Source organism: Balaenoptera ricei, chromosome 4, assembly GCF_028023285.1.
Source record: "Balaenoptera ricei isolate mBalRic1 chromosome 4, mBalRic1.hap2, whole genome shotgun sequence".
Taxonomy (NCBI): domain Eukaryota; kingdom Metazoa; phylum Chordata; class Mammalia; order Artiodactyla; family Balaenopteridae; genus Balaenoptera; species Balaenoptera ricei.
The window spans coordinates 146,360,067-146,375,935 of NC_082642.1; the positions used below are offsets into that span (position 1 = coordinate 146,360,067).

The window sequence follows — 15,869 nt, forward strand, 5'->3', positions numbered from 1 at the left end:
TCTTTCTATCAATTCTTTATTCTCAGCCAGAGTGGTTGTTAACTGCTTAACCCCATTGTACCTCCATGCATTTTAGCTACCAAACTCCTTTTTTCTCTGTCATTCTAGCCCTATTTCTCTCTTATTGCAGTGCCTTAGAATACACTACTTCCTCAACTGGAATGCTTGCCTTCTCCATCTGATGTCTCTCTCTGCACTAGATTAACTCACCCTCCTTCAGATCTTAGCTGTACCTTCCTCCAGGAAGACTTCCTTGTCCCATCCCAGGTTCAATACTACTGCATGTTTCCGCAGCTTCTGACCTCCATTGAGGAAGTGCTTAATCCTGCTTTGGGTAATAGAATTTTTTTTTCATTTTATTATAATATATGCGAGGGCAGGGACCACATCCCTCTTCCTTACCGTGGGATCCCGAGAACCTAGAATGGTGCCTCAAATGTGGTGGACACTTTTATTTTTTTGAATGAATTTTCCCTCTTTAGCATCCTTTTATATTCACAGATGTTCCAAGTACCAGTTAAACTATTTATAAAATTAGATTTTAAAACACAAAGATGAATGGTTTCATTTTACTATAATCACTAGGTATTTGGTATAAACTAAAAGAATTTTTTTAACTCAGTCAGAAATGGTTCTGTCAGGCTGAAAAAGTAAGAGGATTCATCAAAATAGCAAAGTAGACAGCTGATGACACTTGGAAACCAAACATTGTGAATAAGAGCAAGTAATGGGGAACAAACCAACACTCAAACTTATTCTGGAAAAAAAACCCTGTTGTTTTATTATTATTTAGAAAGAACACACAGCAATTTATTGGGATGAAAGAGAAAAGGTGAAATAAGTGAACATACAAATTCATTTCAAAAGAATCCGTGCTGCTTCCCAAGTAATCTCGGTCTATGTGAGCTTTTGAAACTTTTGTATTTCTTATATCTGTATGCATAATCCGAATTATGTATATAGATATATGGAAACACATAGCACAGTTGTCAGAAATCTTTTCTCCAAAAACCTGTAGCAAGCATGTGTTTTTCTTCCTGAAAGCTTCCTACAGGTGTTTTCCTGGCTCACGCCACACTCTCTTTTCTCTGAGTTCGTCTTTGATGACAAGTAAGGATACTTGTGAAGGAAGATTTCCCCTTAGTTCTCGACTTTTTCTTTAACTTTTTCTGATTTTTGAGTGAGATTCCCAGTTCTTCCATGATGGCATTGAAAGAGAGACACTAGAGAACATGAAATAATAGAGCATCAGTTTAATCATCTCCGTGGTTCGTTGATCTGTCTCTTGCCTAGGTTTTTATGATTATGAGATATTGGTCTAAGACAACTGTGCCACAGGTAAATCCCCAGCCGGTTCCCACACCTCCTCCTCCACCCACTGCCCCCCCCCCCCCCACCTTTTCTACTTGTGGAAACTGATTCGACAAGTCAGCTGGGCAAACTTTGGGGTTTTATTCACAAATGAAGTAGCATAAAACTACCCAGGTAGGCTCTCAAAATAGACAACTTACCTTTGCGGAGACACCAAAATAGAGTTAAATTAAGTCATTTCCCCCAGTGAGATGATCCAAACATTGATAGGATTATCAAGGCATACGAACACTTCAGTAATGCTATAGAAAATGAACAAACCTTCTCTACACCAAGGCTTTGTTTTTTTCTCCCATGAAACCTTACTTTGTTCCTAAAATAAAATCTAATTCTTGATGACTTTCCTTTCTGATAAAAAAAAAGAAAAAAAAAAACAATTTTAAATTGTATATTTTCTCCAAAAAAACAGAGAGATCTGGCAGCAGCAATGATGCAGCTGTGGTTGAAATGAAAATAATATGGTACTGAACTGCACAGCAAAGACGATGGCATAATACAAAACAAAAATGGAATTATGATTATAAAATGTGATGCATATGCAGATGGCATATATATGCATATATATCTATTACAATTACACTATGTCTGCTCACATGCACAATATATAAATGGTGTAATAAGACATAATTTGCTGTCATTTCTTCCAGCCAAGATAAGATCTTTGAGTGACAAATTTCTGCTTGTATAGGGATTTCTACAAAGTAGTGTTGTTTTTGATGAGATTGCTCCTAAAACTTTCTCTAAAAACCCAAAGGCTTTGGTAAAGTTTATGGAAGTACAAGCATTATTCCTTTACCATTAACTCACAAAATAGACATAGTTGAAACCCAAATGATAACATGTCACCAGATGATTTCTTTAGGATGTGAGCGCCTGATAGGAAGAAATTAGTGCTCCATGTGTGCAGAGTAAGGACTGTCTTCTGTGGTCCTTGGGTATCAATGTGCAACATGCTTTTTTGAAAATTTACACTCCACTTTGTTCTATAAAAGAGCTGACGTATTTGATATAAGTAGTATTTTTAATTTATCTACTTGATTTGAAAACCAGACTTACAAATTTAGATTCTAGGTATAAATTATCTGCTTACCAGACATACACCTCTAAAAAAAGCCTAGCTGTTTGCATATGAGTTCTTGTCTCTTTTACATCTAAGTGTTTATAGGATTTGAATTTCATTTCCACTTTCCTATGGTATGAAAAAATGAAAATTCAGGTCACGCATGTTAATTTTCTTTCAAATGGTAAGTTGTGGCTTCAGTGAATTGAGAGGGTGTCAGGCCACACAAAGGAAAATTCAGAAATGTTTTCCATGAATTATACTTCAAAAAATGCTATGGCAATTATGTCACAAATGAAATATAATTTTTGTAACATTATGTGATGTGAAATTCGTGTTGCTGCTAAGATGGAATGGATATTTTATAGTGTCACTGTGGTAGACAGTGTTGTATTGGGGTTTTGCAAAATTTGTTCAGAAATTTATCTGAATGGAAGAAAGTTTTTTTGCACAGGACATTTCTGGTTTCAGAAAGTTCATTAAAGTGGAAGGAGGGGAGAGAGGGAAGGAAGGAGGGGAGAGAGGGAAGGAAGGAGTGTCAAGGATTTTACATACGCTGTTACACATAAAACTCACAACAGCCTTATAAAGAAAGAGTTATTATGTCCATTATATAGATGGGGAAATTTACTATCAGAGATTTAGGTAAATTGCCCAAGAAATATGGCTCATAAGATAAAGAGCTTGCATTTGAACTCAGCCTGTGTGACTCCCCAAACTTAATTGCTTTCACTTGAAATCTGCTACACCATCATTAATTCTTTTTATTAAATTATTATAAAGTGCTTTCTGTGGACTCTTTCCCCATAAAATATGTTAAGAAATTATAATCTTTTTGTTTTATTTGAACTCTCAAATGTTTGATTTTAGACTCTTCACTTTGTTTTGCACTGAAACAACAAAAATGGGTCTCTAGATGTGACTCATGTGGAAGACACAACCAGTTTCACAACACAACTTGAAATCCTTCCTTAACCTATTTTGGGTAAAGGGGCAGTCATAGATCTTATCTTGACCATATGTATCGGTTTTTTCTTTAAAAACAGAATCCTCCTCCAAATTTTTTATTGCCTTAAAATACAACAAACTTCTTCTTTTTTTTTTTTCTTTGATTACCCCTGGATATTTATTTCTTGCTGCCTGTGTGAGAGTGAATATAAATATAGTTTTATCAGTGGTCTGGTTTCTCTGTCTTTGGTCACAAACTGTGATTTCTTTTTGATTCTTACTTTGTCTCCAACTGTCAAAAAGAAAATGGCAAGATATTGGGGCTGACCTTTCTGCTTCCAAGTTTTTGCTGTAGTCACAAAGAAAGATGACCTTTAAGGCCCCTACCAGCCATGAACTTGAGTAAGCCACACACTCTCATATCCACAGGAAATGAAACTGTGAAGGTCATCTTTCAGCACAGAGTGGCATGGGAGGGGCTCATATTCATTAATCAATTTGCCTATTGTAATCTAAGAACTAAAAATACATATAACATATAAAGATTGAGCTTCTGAACTAGGATCAAAATTATAGTTGCTTTCCACAACTTTCACTTCTGGACTTGGTTTTCATGAACCCCTTCATGTTCATACAGCCACAGAAAAATTATATTTAAAGCATGAAGGTTTAAATTTCTAAACTCCTTCATTAGAAAGTATCAAGCATAATGATGTCCACCTAGCTGCTTTGCTCGAGAGGCAGGGAAACTAGGGGTAGGATACTGCAGCAGTATCCTCCAGTGCTTTGCAGACTCTAAAATCCCCTGGTAGCTTGGATCCTAGATCCTCCCATTTTTCTCTGGTGGATGGAATTCATATTTTTAGTGGATCTATGTATATAACCATGAATTATAGTTATGAGTTGGCTCCTGGTGTCAAAATGCTGGAGTTGAAGTTTCAGCTATGCTGCTTAGTAGCAGTGTTACACTGAACAAGGTGTTTATTTTCTCTTTGACTCAAGTTTTCTTATCTGTAAAATGGAAACAGTAGTAGAGTCCTTTTCATAGAGCTATTATGAGAATCATTAAGTTGACATACATAAAACACTTAGCATAATACCTGGCACATAATAAGTACCTCTTTCTTTAAAATAAAATGTTATACATCACTAGAAATATTTTAAGTCTACAACACTAACTGATCTATCTATCTATCATCTATCTATCTATCTATCTATCTATCTATCTATCATCTATCTATCTATCTATCATCATCTACTTTTTTTAGTGAAGCAGAAAAACAGTGACAATTTGATGCTTCTTTAATTTTAACCTTTACATGCCCTTCTCTGCACCAATTCCTTTGAACTTTTTATACCAGTGTTTTAGTTCAAGTAGGTTCTATTTAAGTAGGTTTTATACCAGTGTTTTAGTTCAAGTAGGTTCTATTTAAGTAGGTTTTATACCAGTGTTTTAGTTCAAGTAGGTTCTATACAGTGTTTAGTTCAAGTAGGTTCTCCCTCTATACATACAAGTAGGTTCTATGTTTAGTTCAAGTAGGTTCTATACATTAAAGCATAGAATTTTCAGTGCCTATTATTATTTGTTTTACCCAGCCCATAACATGTTTTGGTGTTTATGTAATAATAGACTTTATGACAGCTTGTATCTTGCCCATGATAGGTGCTCATGTATAAGAAGGGAATGGAAACTAACTGCAGTTCCTTGCCATTTAAAAGTATTATCATCTTTGTGCATATGGGCCCATTTACAATGAATCCCCATGATGATAAGTTTGATAGGAAAATTCACTTATAAATGAATTTACAGTAGTAAACAATGTGACTGCCAGTTTTGCTGTTCCTGGCACTATGCAAAGATAAAGTGAGGTGTGTGTGTGTGTGTGTGTGTGTGTGTGTGTGTGTGTGTGACTTCTCTCATAGAAGAAAGGAAACGGAGAAATAGAAGTTAGTCTATTAGAGACTGTGGCTGAAACTTCAACTAGCACTGTAGCTCTCTTGCCTTTAAAAGGAGAAGGACCTGCTTCTTTATTCTGCAGAATGTCATCCCTCTTCTCCACTTCTTCAGTGCCTGTGGTGTGTCCCTCATGAGCCCCCCTTTCTTTCCTTTCTCCTGCCTTGCTTTACATCCCTCTTTGGCTTGTTTCTCTTTATAATTGCTGACTGCATGACATCTCCTTTGGATTAACCCCAAATATTTGATTTCTTGGTACTAGAGTGAACCTGAACATAAATTATTCTCCTCTCCTGGCACCTTTATCCTTTTATTGCAAATACTGCCCTGGAAGAGTTGGGAGGAGTTAATCAAGTTCTTCTTGTTTTGTACTTAAAATAAACTGCCTTAGGGAAAAAAAAAAGTCTAGGGTAGAGAATGATTTTTTTATGTTGTAGGAAAAGTTGTGTGCTAGAATTTGATTGTAGTTTACAATATTGAAAGAACCAAGGCTAAGCTTTCATACTGGTTGCAAACTTGGCATCAAGATGTGAGTATCAGATGGATTCTTGTTGTATATTTAACATTTATGCATTCAGTGCTTTCATTCATTGGTACATTTAGGAGAACTACTTTGAATACGTAGTTTTAAGGGTTTTTCTGACAAATTATGTTTTAGAAGGTCTGATCTAGCCAAGAATATAATACAGATTTTACATTTTTTTATAGTTTTCTCCCTTTAATTTATTAGGCTCCTTATTCAAAGACATTTGAAGTGATCTGTGACATTGTCTAGTAAATTTTCACCTTATGCTTAGAAGAAAAGAAGGATATAGATAACATTAACATCATTTTATAGGTGTAAAAATCTTTCATTTTATGTATAGATCTGCTTTAACTTAAAGGCAGGCTGTGATTTGAAGTCTTTTGTAAATATAGAATATCAGTAAATATAGAGCGGATAGGTTGCTGAGAAATAATGAGGTTATTACTACTATTACTATTATTTCCTTGGTTTTGTCAAATTATTGCCGTAGCTGTGCCGAGACAATGTCTCAATGAATTTTTTTTAACAAGAAGGACTAAGCATTCACATCCTTAATACTTTTAAACTCTGAGGTCTAATGTGGTGTAAACCTAGAATGTTCAACATGCTTTGGGCCTAGAGTCAGGAAGTTTTTTTAAGGAACACGACAGAAGAATCCTACTCGTATGTTTGCTACTTGAAGGCTTTGGACAGTCTGGTCACCTATGTGCACAAGTGTTTTACTTCTTCACAGGATAATTGATAATCTAAGAACAGAGACCAGACTTTAATCATCCCGCATTAATTACAGGAAGGAATAGGGAGGGGGAGTCTTGGAGTAATTATACAGGAACCATCTTTGTGTTCAGTTCTCGTGTTCCAGAACTCAGAATTTAGGTATCATTTACTCCGGTTTTACCAATTTTCTGGGTCTGTTTAGAATCCCTGGTCATCTTTCATGTAACCATCCTTAGGATTTTTAAAAAATGGATCTGTGAGGTTGAGAGTTAGTCACCATATTAGCTTTCAGAATAGTGGTTATGGTGAATTGTGCCCAGTAGCTAATGAGGAAGCTGATTCTCATCTCCTAAGTCTGTGCTAAAAATCTCAGGTGGAGGAAATTTCGACACTGAACAGAAATGTCAAAGTGTGCTTCCTGCCCTTATCCTCACCTGTGACCCAGCACCCATTCCTTTCACAAACCATTTCCCTGCTGATGCTTTAAACTGGCTCTTCATTGGTAACCACTCCCTACAGTCCTGTCTTCCCTTCCTTTGGCTATAGCGTGTAGACATCCCTAACTCACTTTTCCTAGCTCCTTTTAATGCCATGTTTTCACCGTCTTTATGTCCTTTCACCTCTTTTCTTCCCTATTTCATTTTTGTTCCCACACTTAAGGCTTGATGCTGACATTTTAGCTTTCTCAGATTCTAGATTTAAGCTTCTAATTCTTTGCATGTTTTCCTATCTGAGGTCTTTAAACCAAAAAATATATCTATGGGGGGCACAAGGTTACTTGATGGGGCCAGATACACAAGGATCATCTTTTTTGGGTTCATTTTTATTTAAAGATTTTATTTAGAAAACTTTTTCTTCCATTAAATTAAATGTAACCATAATGTTGAATGTTATTCCCTCTCTCTCTCTCTCTCTATATATATATATATACATGTATACACATTTTTAAAAGAATTCTTACATTTTTCACTTGGGGTGGTTGTCCAGCGCTATACCCCCAAGCTCTTAGGGTATAGGAAAATTTATTCTCTGCTAACATTAGTGATAATTTCATAGAAAACTTTGAAATATGAAGTTAACACTGAGGCAGAACATTTTGATATTGATCTATGTACTTTTTCCAATTCTTCTGAATCTCAACTCTTTTTTCGACTTTTACAGTTGCAACAAGAGCTTTAATATGCATTGCCCTCAGAGTAGGATGACATAGAAAAAAAAAAAAGAGGTAAATTTGCAGCTTTGAGTTCTTAAATAAACTTGTATAGACCTATGTAAGCTATTGCCGCCTTTGAAGCAATTAATTACAACAGCCAGGTGTTTGAAAGAAGAAAAAAGATGGTGCTTTGAATTGTAAATTTGCCTTAGAGCCTTCAGGATCCAGCATATAGGACTGGGCATAGTGGTGAAGATAGGACTGTTCAGTGTCTGCTTTCAAGGAGAAACGTCCAACCACGTGATGACGCATTCTAGGTGCTGAGGAATACCTGAGAAGGGTCCCCTCACTTGCCACTTCTGAGGTTAAACTCCCAAGAGGTGGGACAAGGAAAATAGCCTGATAGGTGAGGGGACCTAAGAACACTGGGAAATTGTGCTCACTCTCTGTCCTAGACTCTCAGAAGAAGCAGTCACTTGAGTGGAGAACTGTCTTCTGTCTCCCATGGCCTCTGAATAGTCTCAAGAGCAGCTGCCCCAGAAAGGGCACAGAAGGGGTAGATGGGTATCCCATTCAAGCCTGATGACTGAAGAACAGACAGTTGTTTCTGCAGTGAGGATAAACTTCAGGTGGGCTCACATACCCAAGGGTAAGCAGCTCTCTTTGCCTAAAAGTGGCAGAAATGTTGGTCTGCATGCCAAACCAAAGTGCCCACAGTGTCTTCTCCCCTCTGGAGTCATTGCCAGAGGCCAGTGTAACTTTCTTCTCCGGCCCTCTAGCTTTTCTTTGGCTTCCTTACATCTCCTAAGCCTGCATCAGCCCCTCTTGCAAGCTAGGAGCCTGCATGCTTCCTCTGGATTTGGTCTCATATGAACGTGACTAGGCTCTGTTCTCATAGCCTGAGTTAGTACCATGGGGACTGGCGTTCCCTCACTTCACAGAGAAGAGGGTCTGGTCCTTCTGGCAACTCAGAGGCTGAGTTAGGGCCATAAAAATAAAATTCCAATAAATTCTTTGCATGCCTTGTTGTGCAGAGAATGGCCCTGCCTTTGAGGTAAATTGACTCTGATGTGGGTTTTCAGATCCCCATAGTACCCGTGGACATAGCACAGGGAGTCCTTGGGGTACCAGCTTATACCCACATGTAATGGATACACTTTTTTCTCAAGCTACAAACCCAGGTATACAAAAAACAAAAAACAAAAAAACTACGTGATGCCATTAAAAAAATAACAGAATTCACCGTAGCTTATCGGTCCCCATCTGCTAGTGGATCTTGTCAACTCAAGGTAACTCACTTTTGGTTTAAAACTAAGTTTTCATTTGGTTAATGGCCCAGTTAATACAGGCCTCTTCCCATCTCCCTTCTCCTTTTTTCTTTTCCAGAGGTGTCTGGGCTTAGGAGAGGTTGATAGAGGGTCTTGGCACTGGTGATAGTGGGAGCAGGTGGTCCATGGTTACCCTCTATCCTTTTGATTCCCCCTTGGGTGTGACATCCTGCCAGGCCACGGATGCTGCTCTCTATCTCTGCTGCATCCTCTGAGATGCTTGTGGTCTCACCATGGTCTCCATGTCAGGTCTACACATTGAATCGTTTCCCTTCCAGCCTCAAGTCTTCCAATCCACTGGTTCTCTCAGCCCTTCCACAAAGCTCTTTGTTGGGAAAGGCCATGAATTTTTAGATGCTTTCCCTGGAATGCTCTGAGGTTAAGCAGGACTCTATGAAGCTGTTCAAAGGATCACTGCCTGGACATTGATATTCTACCATTTAGGAGACAGTTGGATGTATGATATCTCTACCAGTCTTGCCATCTATTGGGTTACAAACTGTGAACACAACAAAGGCACTTTCTGTTCAGGATCTGCCCTGAAATTTTCTGAGGTTTCTATTTTCCTGTCCCTTGAAGTTAGGACTTGGCTCAGGGATGGTCATTAGGCCTTCTCAGGGATTCGGGTAGCATCTAAGCTTAATGATTTCCCTTTAATATTTTCTTTCTTTCCTAGTGGTCAAAAACGGTTCAGAGATTGGAAAAAGAGGTAGGAGAACATTATTATGTATATTTCCTCAACCTTGACCCTCTGGGTTTTAGCTTTTGCTAATTAGAGATAAACTTTTTGAATTAAAACAACTAACTTATTTAACAAAACACTTAGCTGTTGAGATTGAAAGCCATGGTTTTTAAGATTTTTGTCTGTGCTACAAGTTTGTAAAATCCACTTATAACTGAAAAGCTAGGAGTTTGAGTCATCTCTAGCTTGGAAGCAATGCATATAAAAACCTTGATGCTTGATGGTGGAGGAAGGTAGGGGTAAAATCAATGGAAAATAAAAGCACATCATCCTTTTCCTTTGTTTCCCTTTGTCTCTCTTTAGCAGAATTATTTAAGTCCCACTTACAGAATAGAGACTTTCCAGAGCACTCCAGCCCCATTGATCTCCCTCTTTGTGGAATTGTGATTGAGTAATTGGTTTCATAGCTTCGAATAGCTCCCTAAATTTATCCCCCCCCTTTTTTTATACCTAGTCTATAGGCTCACCAAAGTCAAAAATTATTCTACTTCGGAAATCTTCCCTGTGTTTGTAATGATTTGCTTATGATTTATTGGATGGGAACCCTCTCAGTCTTTGATGCCACGATAGCTGTTTTTCTCTATATCCAGAGCCAGGCATTCTATCCTAAGTATTGTCAGGGCAAAGTAATTCTGTTTATTACCATAAGAATTTAATGTGTTCAACATAACCACACAATCGTAATAAATATATATATATATATAATATATATATATACAAATATGTTAATGTATATACATATATACTTGTGTGTGTGTGTATATATATATATATAAATACACATAAATTCTCCAAGTTTTTTTTTCACTGCTTCTACATTTTAATTCCTTCCCACTTTCTACTAGAATTAAAAAATACTGTGGTTGAAAGAGAATTTTAACTGCAACACCCTCTTTCCACAGATGACAGAACTGAGGATGAGGGAAGTACAACGACTTGCCTAAAGACACATAGCCATTCGACAGCAGTACAGAGACTTGGATTCTTGGCTTGTGATTCCCAAGTCACCTTTCCATTGGGCCACAAACATCTTTCAGAGTTTGGTTTACATGGTGGTGCCAACTTGTACATTTGAAAAGTTATTTCTAAATGGATGTTAATTGCTTTCTGGCCTCTCTGTTAATTAATGAATGTTTGGGTTTCCAGGCAAAGAAAAGCCTCTTTGCACAATTACAGAAATAACCTGATTAGAGAGACTTTTCCAAATCACTTGCTAAATAAGTTAATCAGACTACAGAAGAAATAAAGCCAAGGACACTTGGATATTTGATAATGTGCCAAGTGACCGTGAGGAAAGATAAATACCAAATGAGAGCAGGCTATCTATAGACAGTAGTTTTTTAGTTCTTATGTTTGGTAAAGACTAAGTGATCAGGAGAACATTCGTTTTTGAAGTTGGAAAATTGGAATATTTTAATATTTTAAGTCTGAACCCTCCAGTTGAAAAAAGACAAAAAATTCTGGCTAAGCAAAATTAAAAATTTTGATCACTAAGGAGAACTACAGTAACTTCTTTACATCACTCAGGTTTTACTCATTATTTTTGTGTGTATCTGGATGTATACATTGTAATGTGGAAAATCATTGCTGTGCAGTACGGCCAATTAGCCATGTTTGGGTTGACAACTACGAAGCTTAGATTCTGCAGGGTGCTGAAACCACATAACACATTTGTAATGTTGGTTTTTCTATCACAAGAATGCCTTTCTCTTTGCAAATAGAATTTCTTTGAAAATTTAAAGGAGAATCCCATTTTCCATGATACCAGTCTCTGTGGAAAGGATTTTGAAAACAAAAATGATTTTAATATGCTTGTGCATCTGGACATAAAATTCCATAACTGTGAGAAGCATAATGAGATGGTTCCTAAAGGCAAGTTAAAACTGCAGCATGGAGCAGAATTTTTTCATTATCAATAAGAGTTAATTAATAATGCCACTTGGCACAGTGAGTTGAGCAGAAAATAGTATGGGAAGTAAGAATGCTTTGCTTTCCTTTTGCTTTTCAAGGCTGTTCAGGCTACTTTTAAATTGCTTACTAGGAAATAGACCTTAGAGTATAAGGGTCATGGGCTTTGAAACTAATTGGGATCCTTTATTTTTCTGCTATGCCACAGATGGCTCATATAGAACATAATATAGTGCTAGGCAAATGCAGTGAGGTATTTAGAAATAATTTTCCTTGGATAGGTTTATAATCATATAATCCAGTTGATTTTCCTAAGGGCACAATCTCTATCCAACATGTATTCCTTAGGTAGTTCTAATTTTGCTGGAAAAACTTTAAAATAATTCAATTTATAATTTTAGTCTAAAACAAAATAAGCTTTAGTTTTTCCCTTATTGCATTAGGTTATACAGCCTTGTTAAGAAACAAATTAGACAACATTACATGCTCCATAGTTGTTGATGTATTTTTCAATCTTTTCATACCTCTCTGCTCTCTTCCTAACTTGAAACAATATTTCTCAGAGTATAATCCACAGATAATCTGCCAGTGTTAATAAAAACTCACACTTACTGCCTTATTTGAAGTCACACTGCTGTATTCAAGTTAATTTTAATAAAAACTCATGCTTACCAACTACTTTTCGGTAAAACAATGGTATTTAGGATTGTTGGGAGAAAACTCATGTAAGAAAAACTATTTAAAAAAAACCCCTGTATTGAAGATAATTTTAATGAAATTAAAATTTGACCTAATGACCTAATTTTAGAAAAAAAACTGCTATATTTAAGCTAATTTTTATGCAAACCAATGTGCACAACTAGTTTTAAGAATTCATTTTCAGGTTTAGTTAAAAATTCCAATTCCTGGACTACACTTACTGAGGAGGAACCTCTGGAATTACAGCCGAAAATCTGTAGCTTAAATTATTTCCCCAGGTAATTCAGATGTACACTGAAGTCCGAAAACCAGTGACATAAAAAATAAAGTTTGAAAAATTTTCTTTTATGTTCAAGACCCTTTTTTTTTCTAAATTCACTTAAAATGCAATGGCCCCTCTTGGGGTCACTGTGGTCTTAGTGGTCATTTACTTGATGGCAAGAATTGGTTGTCTGAGAGCATATATTATATAAAAGGAGAAAGAGGAAAGTATAAGAAACTCAGGGTCTGAAATGAATGGCGGATTTCTCAAGGGAGGAAGAAAGCACAGAGAGAGAGAGCAGAAAACTACCTACTTGAATATCTTGAGTAGGCCTACCACTTATAGCTAAACAGGAAGATTATCAATTGAATATAATGACATTTCTATCTCAAAGATGTTCACAGATTCTTCTTGAATTCTCCTTAGAGAGGGTTTATTAAATATTTAATGCTAAATATATGCTGTATATCTTGCTTGAAATTAATGATCCTGCTTCTAGAATCAATCAATAAATAGCAACAACTTATTGAGTGCCAATTATACACAGAAGAGTATGCTTTAGGTCATTACTACACACTAGAATCAACAAGGTACCTTAAAAACTGCTATTGTTCTGCCCCCACTCCAGACTAATGAAATTAAAATTTCTAGAGTTGAGGTTCATACCTTCCACTATGTCTTCATAGATTGCCATTTTGGGTCCTTCTCTTGGGCGCAATGAACTTGCCGTTGATTTTTAATGCTTGTGAGAGGAAAAATGCTCTTAGAGATAGTTTGAACCTCTAAATTGAAAAACCTGTTTTCCAAACCAACTCTGTTTTAAGATGTGTGATAAATTGTATTTATTGCTCATGTTACCAGAGAGCAATGCTTAATTTCTCTATAAGGAACTAACATCTGTTAACCAATGTTTATTAACAGCCCTCTTATAAATGATTTAATTTTCTATGTCATTATATTATTTTATTTAATTATCAAAGCAAATGTAAGTCAGTATATTACCTTCATTTTTCAAATGAGGAAATTGAGGTTCAGAGAAGTTTCAGAAAAAAACCATCCCCGATAATAAATGTTATTGTTTATTGAATGGCAGCTCTGTGCTAGGCATGGTATTAGGTGTTTTGTACATTATCACTGGATGAGATACACATTATCATACAAGTGTTCCCTGTAGAACATTGGTCTGTCAAGATGCTTTGGAGGAAAAAAGATTCTGTGATCTAACAGGTTTGGGAAGTACTGGATATTTTTCCTTCCTGTTGAAAATTCTCAATGTATTAACATATTAAACATACTGAAATGTCATGCAGTAAAGGGGCGTTTGTCCTGGTGCTCCATGGGTTACTCCACCATGAAAATCTTATTTGAGTAACACTTGCCAATGAAAACCAGTTTGAAAAATACTCCTTCAACACAATCTTATGACCTAGAAGCTATATCCCCCTATTACATATTAAAAAACTAAGGCTCTGAGAAATTCAGTTATTTGTCTACAGACATTCAGCAAGTGACTCCACTAGAACCTGAACCTAAGTTTGGCTGATTTAGAAAATTCTCTTTTGATTCTAAGTCTAGGACTCTGGGTCACTGACTCTGATATCTATTTCAGAGTCAACTGTTAGTAAAGCTGAAATAAAATTGTGGAAAGGATTAAATGTAATACAGTAAGTCCCCTACATACAAAGGAGTTCCGTTCCAAGATCGTGTTCATAAGTCCAACAAAGTTAGCCTATGTATCCAATCGGCTACATAGTACTGTACTGTAATAGGTTTACTTTTCACACAAATAATACATAAAAAACAAACAAACACAGAAAATAAACGTTTTTAATCTTACAGTACAGTACCTTGAAAAGTACGGTAGTACCAACTACATCACTGCTGCTTTTATGCTTGCTTCCGGACATACTGGGCTTGAAATAAAGATACTATACTACTGTACTCTATACAGTACTGTACAGCAAAGTCCACAAAAGCACAACCACTTGTAGAGAATGTACGCATGTAACGATGTACACCGGATACGGGAGCTAACTTACATGATTGGACATGAGAACGCACGTTTGCATCTTTGAAAGTTCGCAACTTGAAGGTTCGTATGTAGGGGACTTACTGTACTGTATGTTAAAACACTTTGAAACCATAAAATAATATGTAACTATCAGAATTAGGTAGTATACAGTTTAAAGTAGTACATAAATATTAATTTTATCCAAACCTCTGAATGACACTTTTAAAGGATACTCTCTATAGAAAGACAAGTTTTGTTACCATTAACCCTGATCATCTATACCTCATCAATCACCATTGAACTTTTTGGGTAGCATTTTTGATTTATTAAAGAGTCCTTGGGAATATAAATTTATGTAATTTGTGGTTTCTATATATAGAATCAATGAATTATGAATTATGTAATATTTATTTCAACATCTGATGTTTTTGATTATGAGGATGTGAACTCTGATCTAGGGCAAACAATATGTTGCTTTTACCCCAATAACAGCTAATAAATGTCAGTGTAATTTATAGATATTTCCTTAAAAGTATATTTATTTAAAGAAGAAACCAAGACTGAGAAACAATCAGGGCAAGAGTCAATTCTCCTGAACATGTTTTACTGGAGAAATCTAGAGTTGATTGAAGAGACTCGTGATTCAAAAATTGTAACCCATTTAAAGCTAAACAAAGAGAAGGCAAAATGCTACATGATTACGCAGATGGCCTATCTCTACTTCTGAGAAATATGTTTTTGGGGAACACTTCACATGTCAAAAGGTAACCCCATTAAGGAGAACAAAGACCAACTTATCCCATATTGAGGGAAGATGAAAGGCATCTTCAATTCCCCTATTCACTGTGAAGAGGGAAAGAGCTCAGAGGGACAGCAGACATCCTGTCACAACAAGTTAAGTGTGTAGTTGGCTTTCTATGTCACAAGCTCAGTTAGAGTGAAAATTATTTACAGCATTTTGAATGCAGGTGGGAAATAAATCTACAGAGATCCGTAACTAATGTGTATGGAAATTCTTTCCTCTATTTATTTTCTCCTCCTTGTCCTTCTCCCCAGTATACTTGGAATAAATTGAAAATGGCAAAGGATCCAGAGGAATGAGTGTGAAAGTGGCGAGGCTCAGAAAAGATTGCTACAAAAACAACCACTCTATTAGGACAGGAATGAAATAACATCTTGTGAAAAGATGT

At 36.3% G+C, this 15,869-nt stretch overlaps 1 protein-coding gene across 6 annotated transcripts in view; it reads right to left on the reverse strand.

The window, feature by feature from the left end:
- Positions 1-1,067: 1,067 nt before the first annotated feature.
- The window catches only part of GRIK1 (glutamate ionotropic receptor kainate type subunit 1), a 421,293-nt gene continuing 406,491 nt past the window's right edge, over positions 1,068-15,869 (reverse strand). For 4 of the 6 annotated variants that reach the window (XM_059922251.1, XM_059922250.1, XM_059922247.1 and 1 more), the window contains one exon: positions 1,068-1,223. In XM_059922251.1, the coding sequence (XP_059778234.1) occupies positions 1,068-1,223 (156 nt within the window). Of the gene's footprint in view, positions 1,224-1,632; positions 1,720-15,869 lie in introns of all 6 variants that reach the window. The other 2 variants (XM_059922243.1, XM_059922242.1) reach the window with 1 other exon arrangement.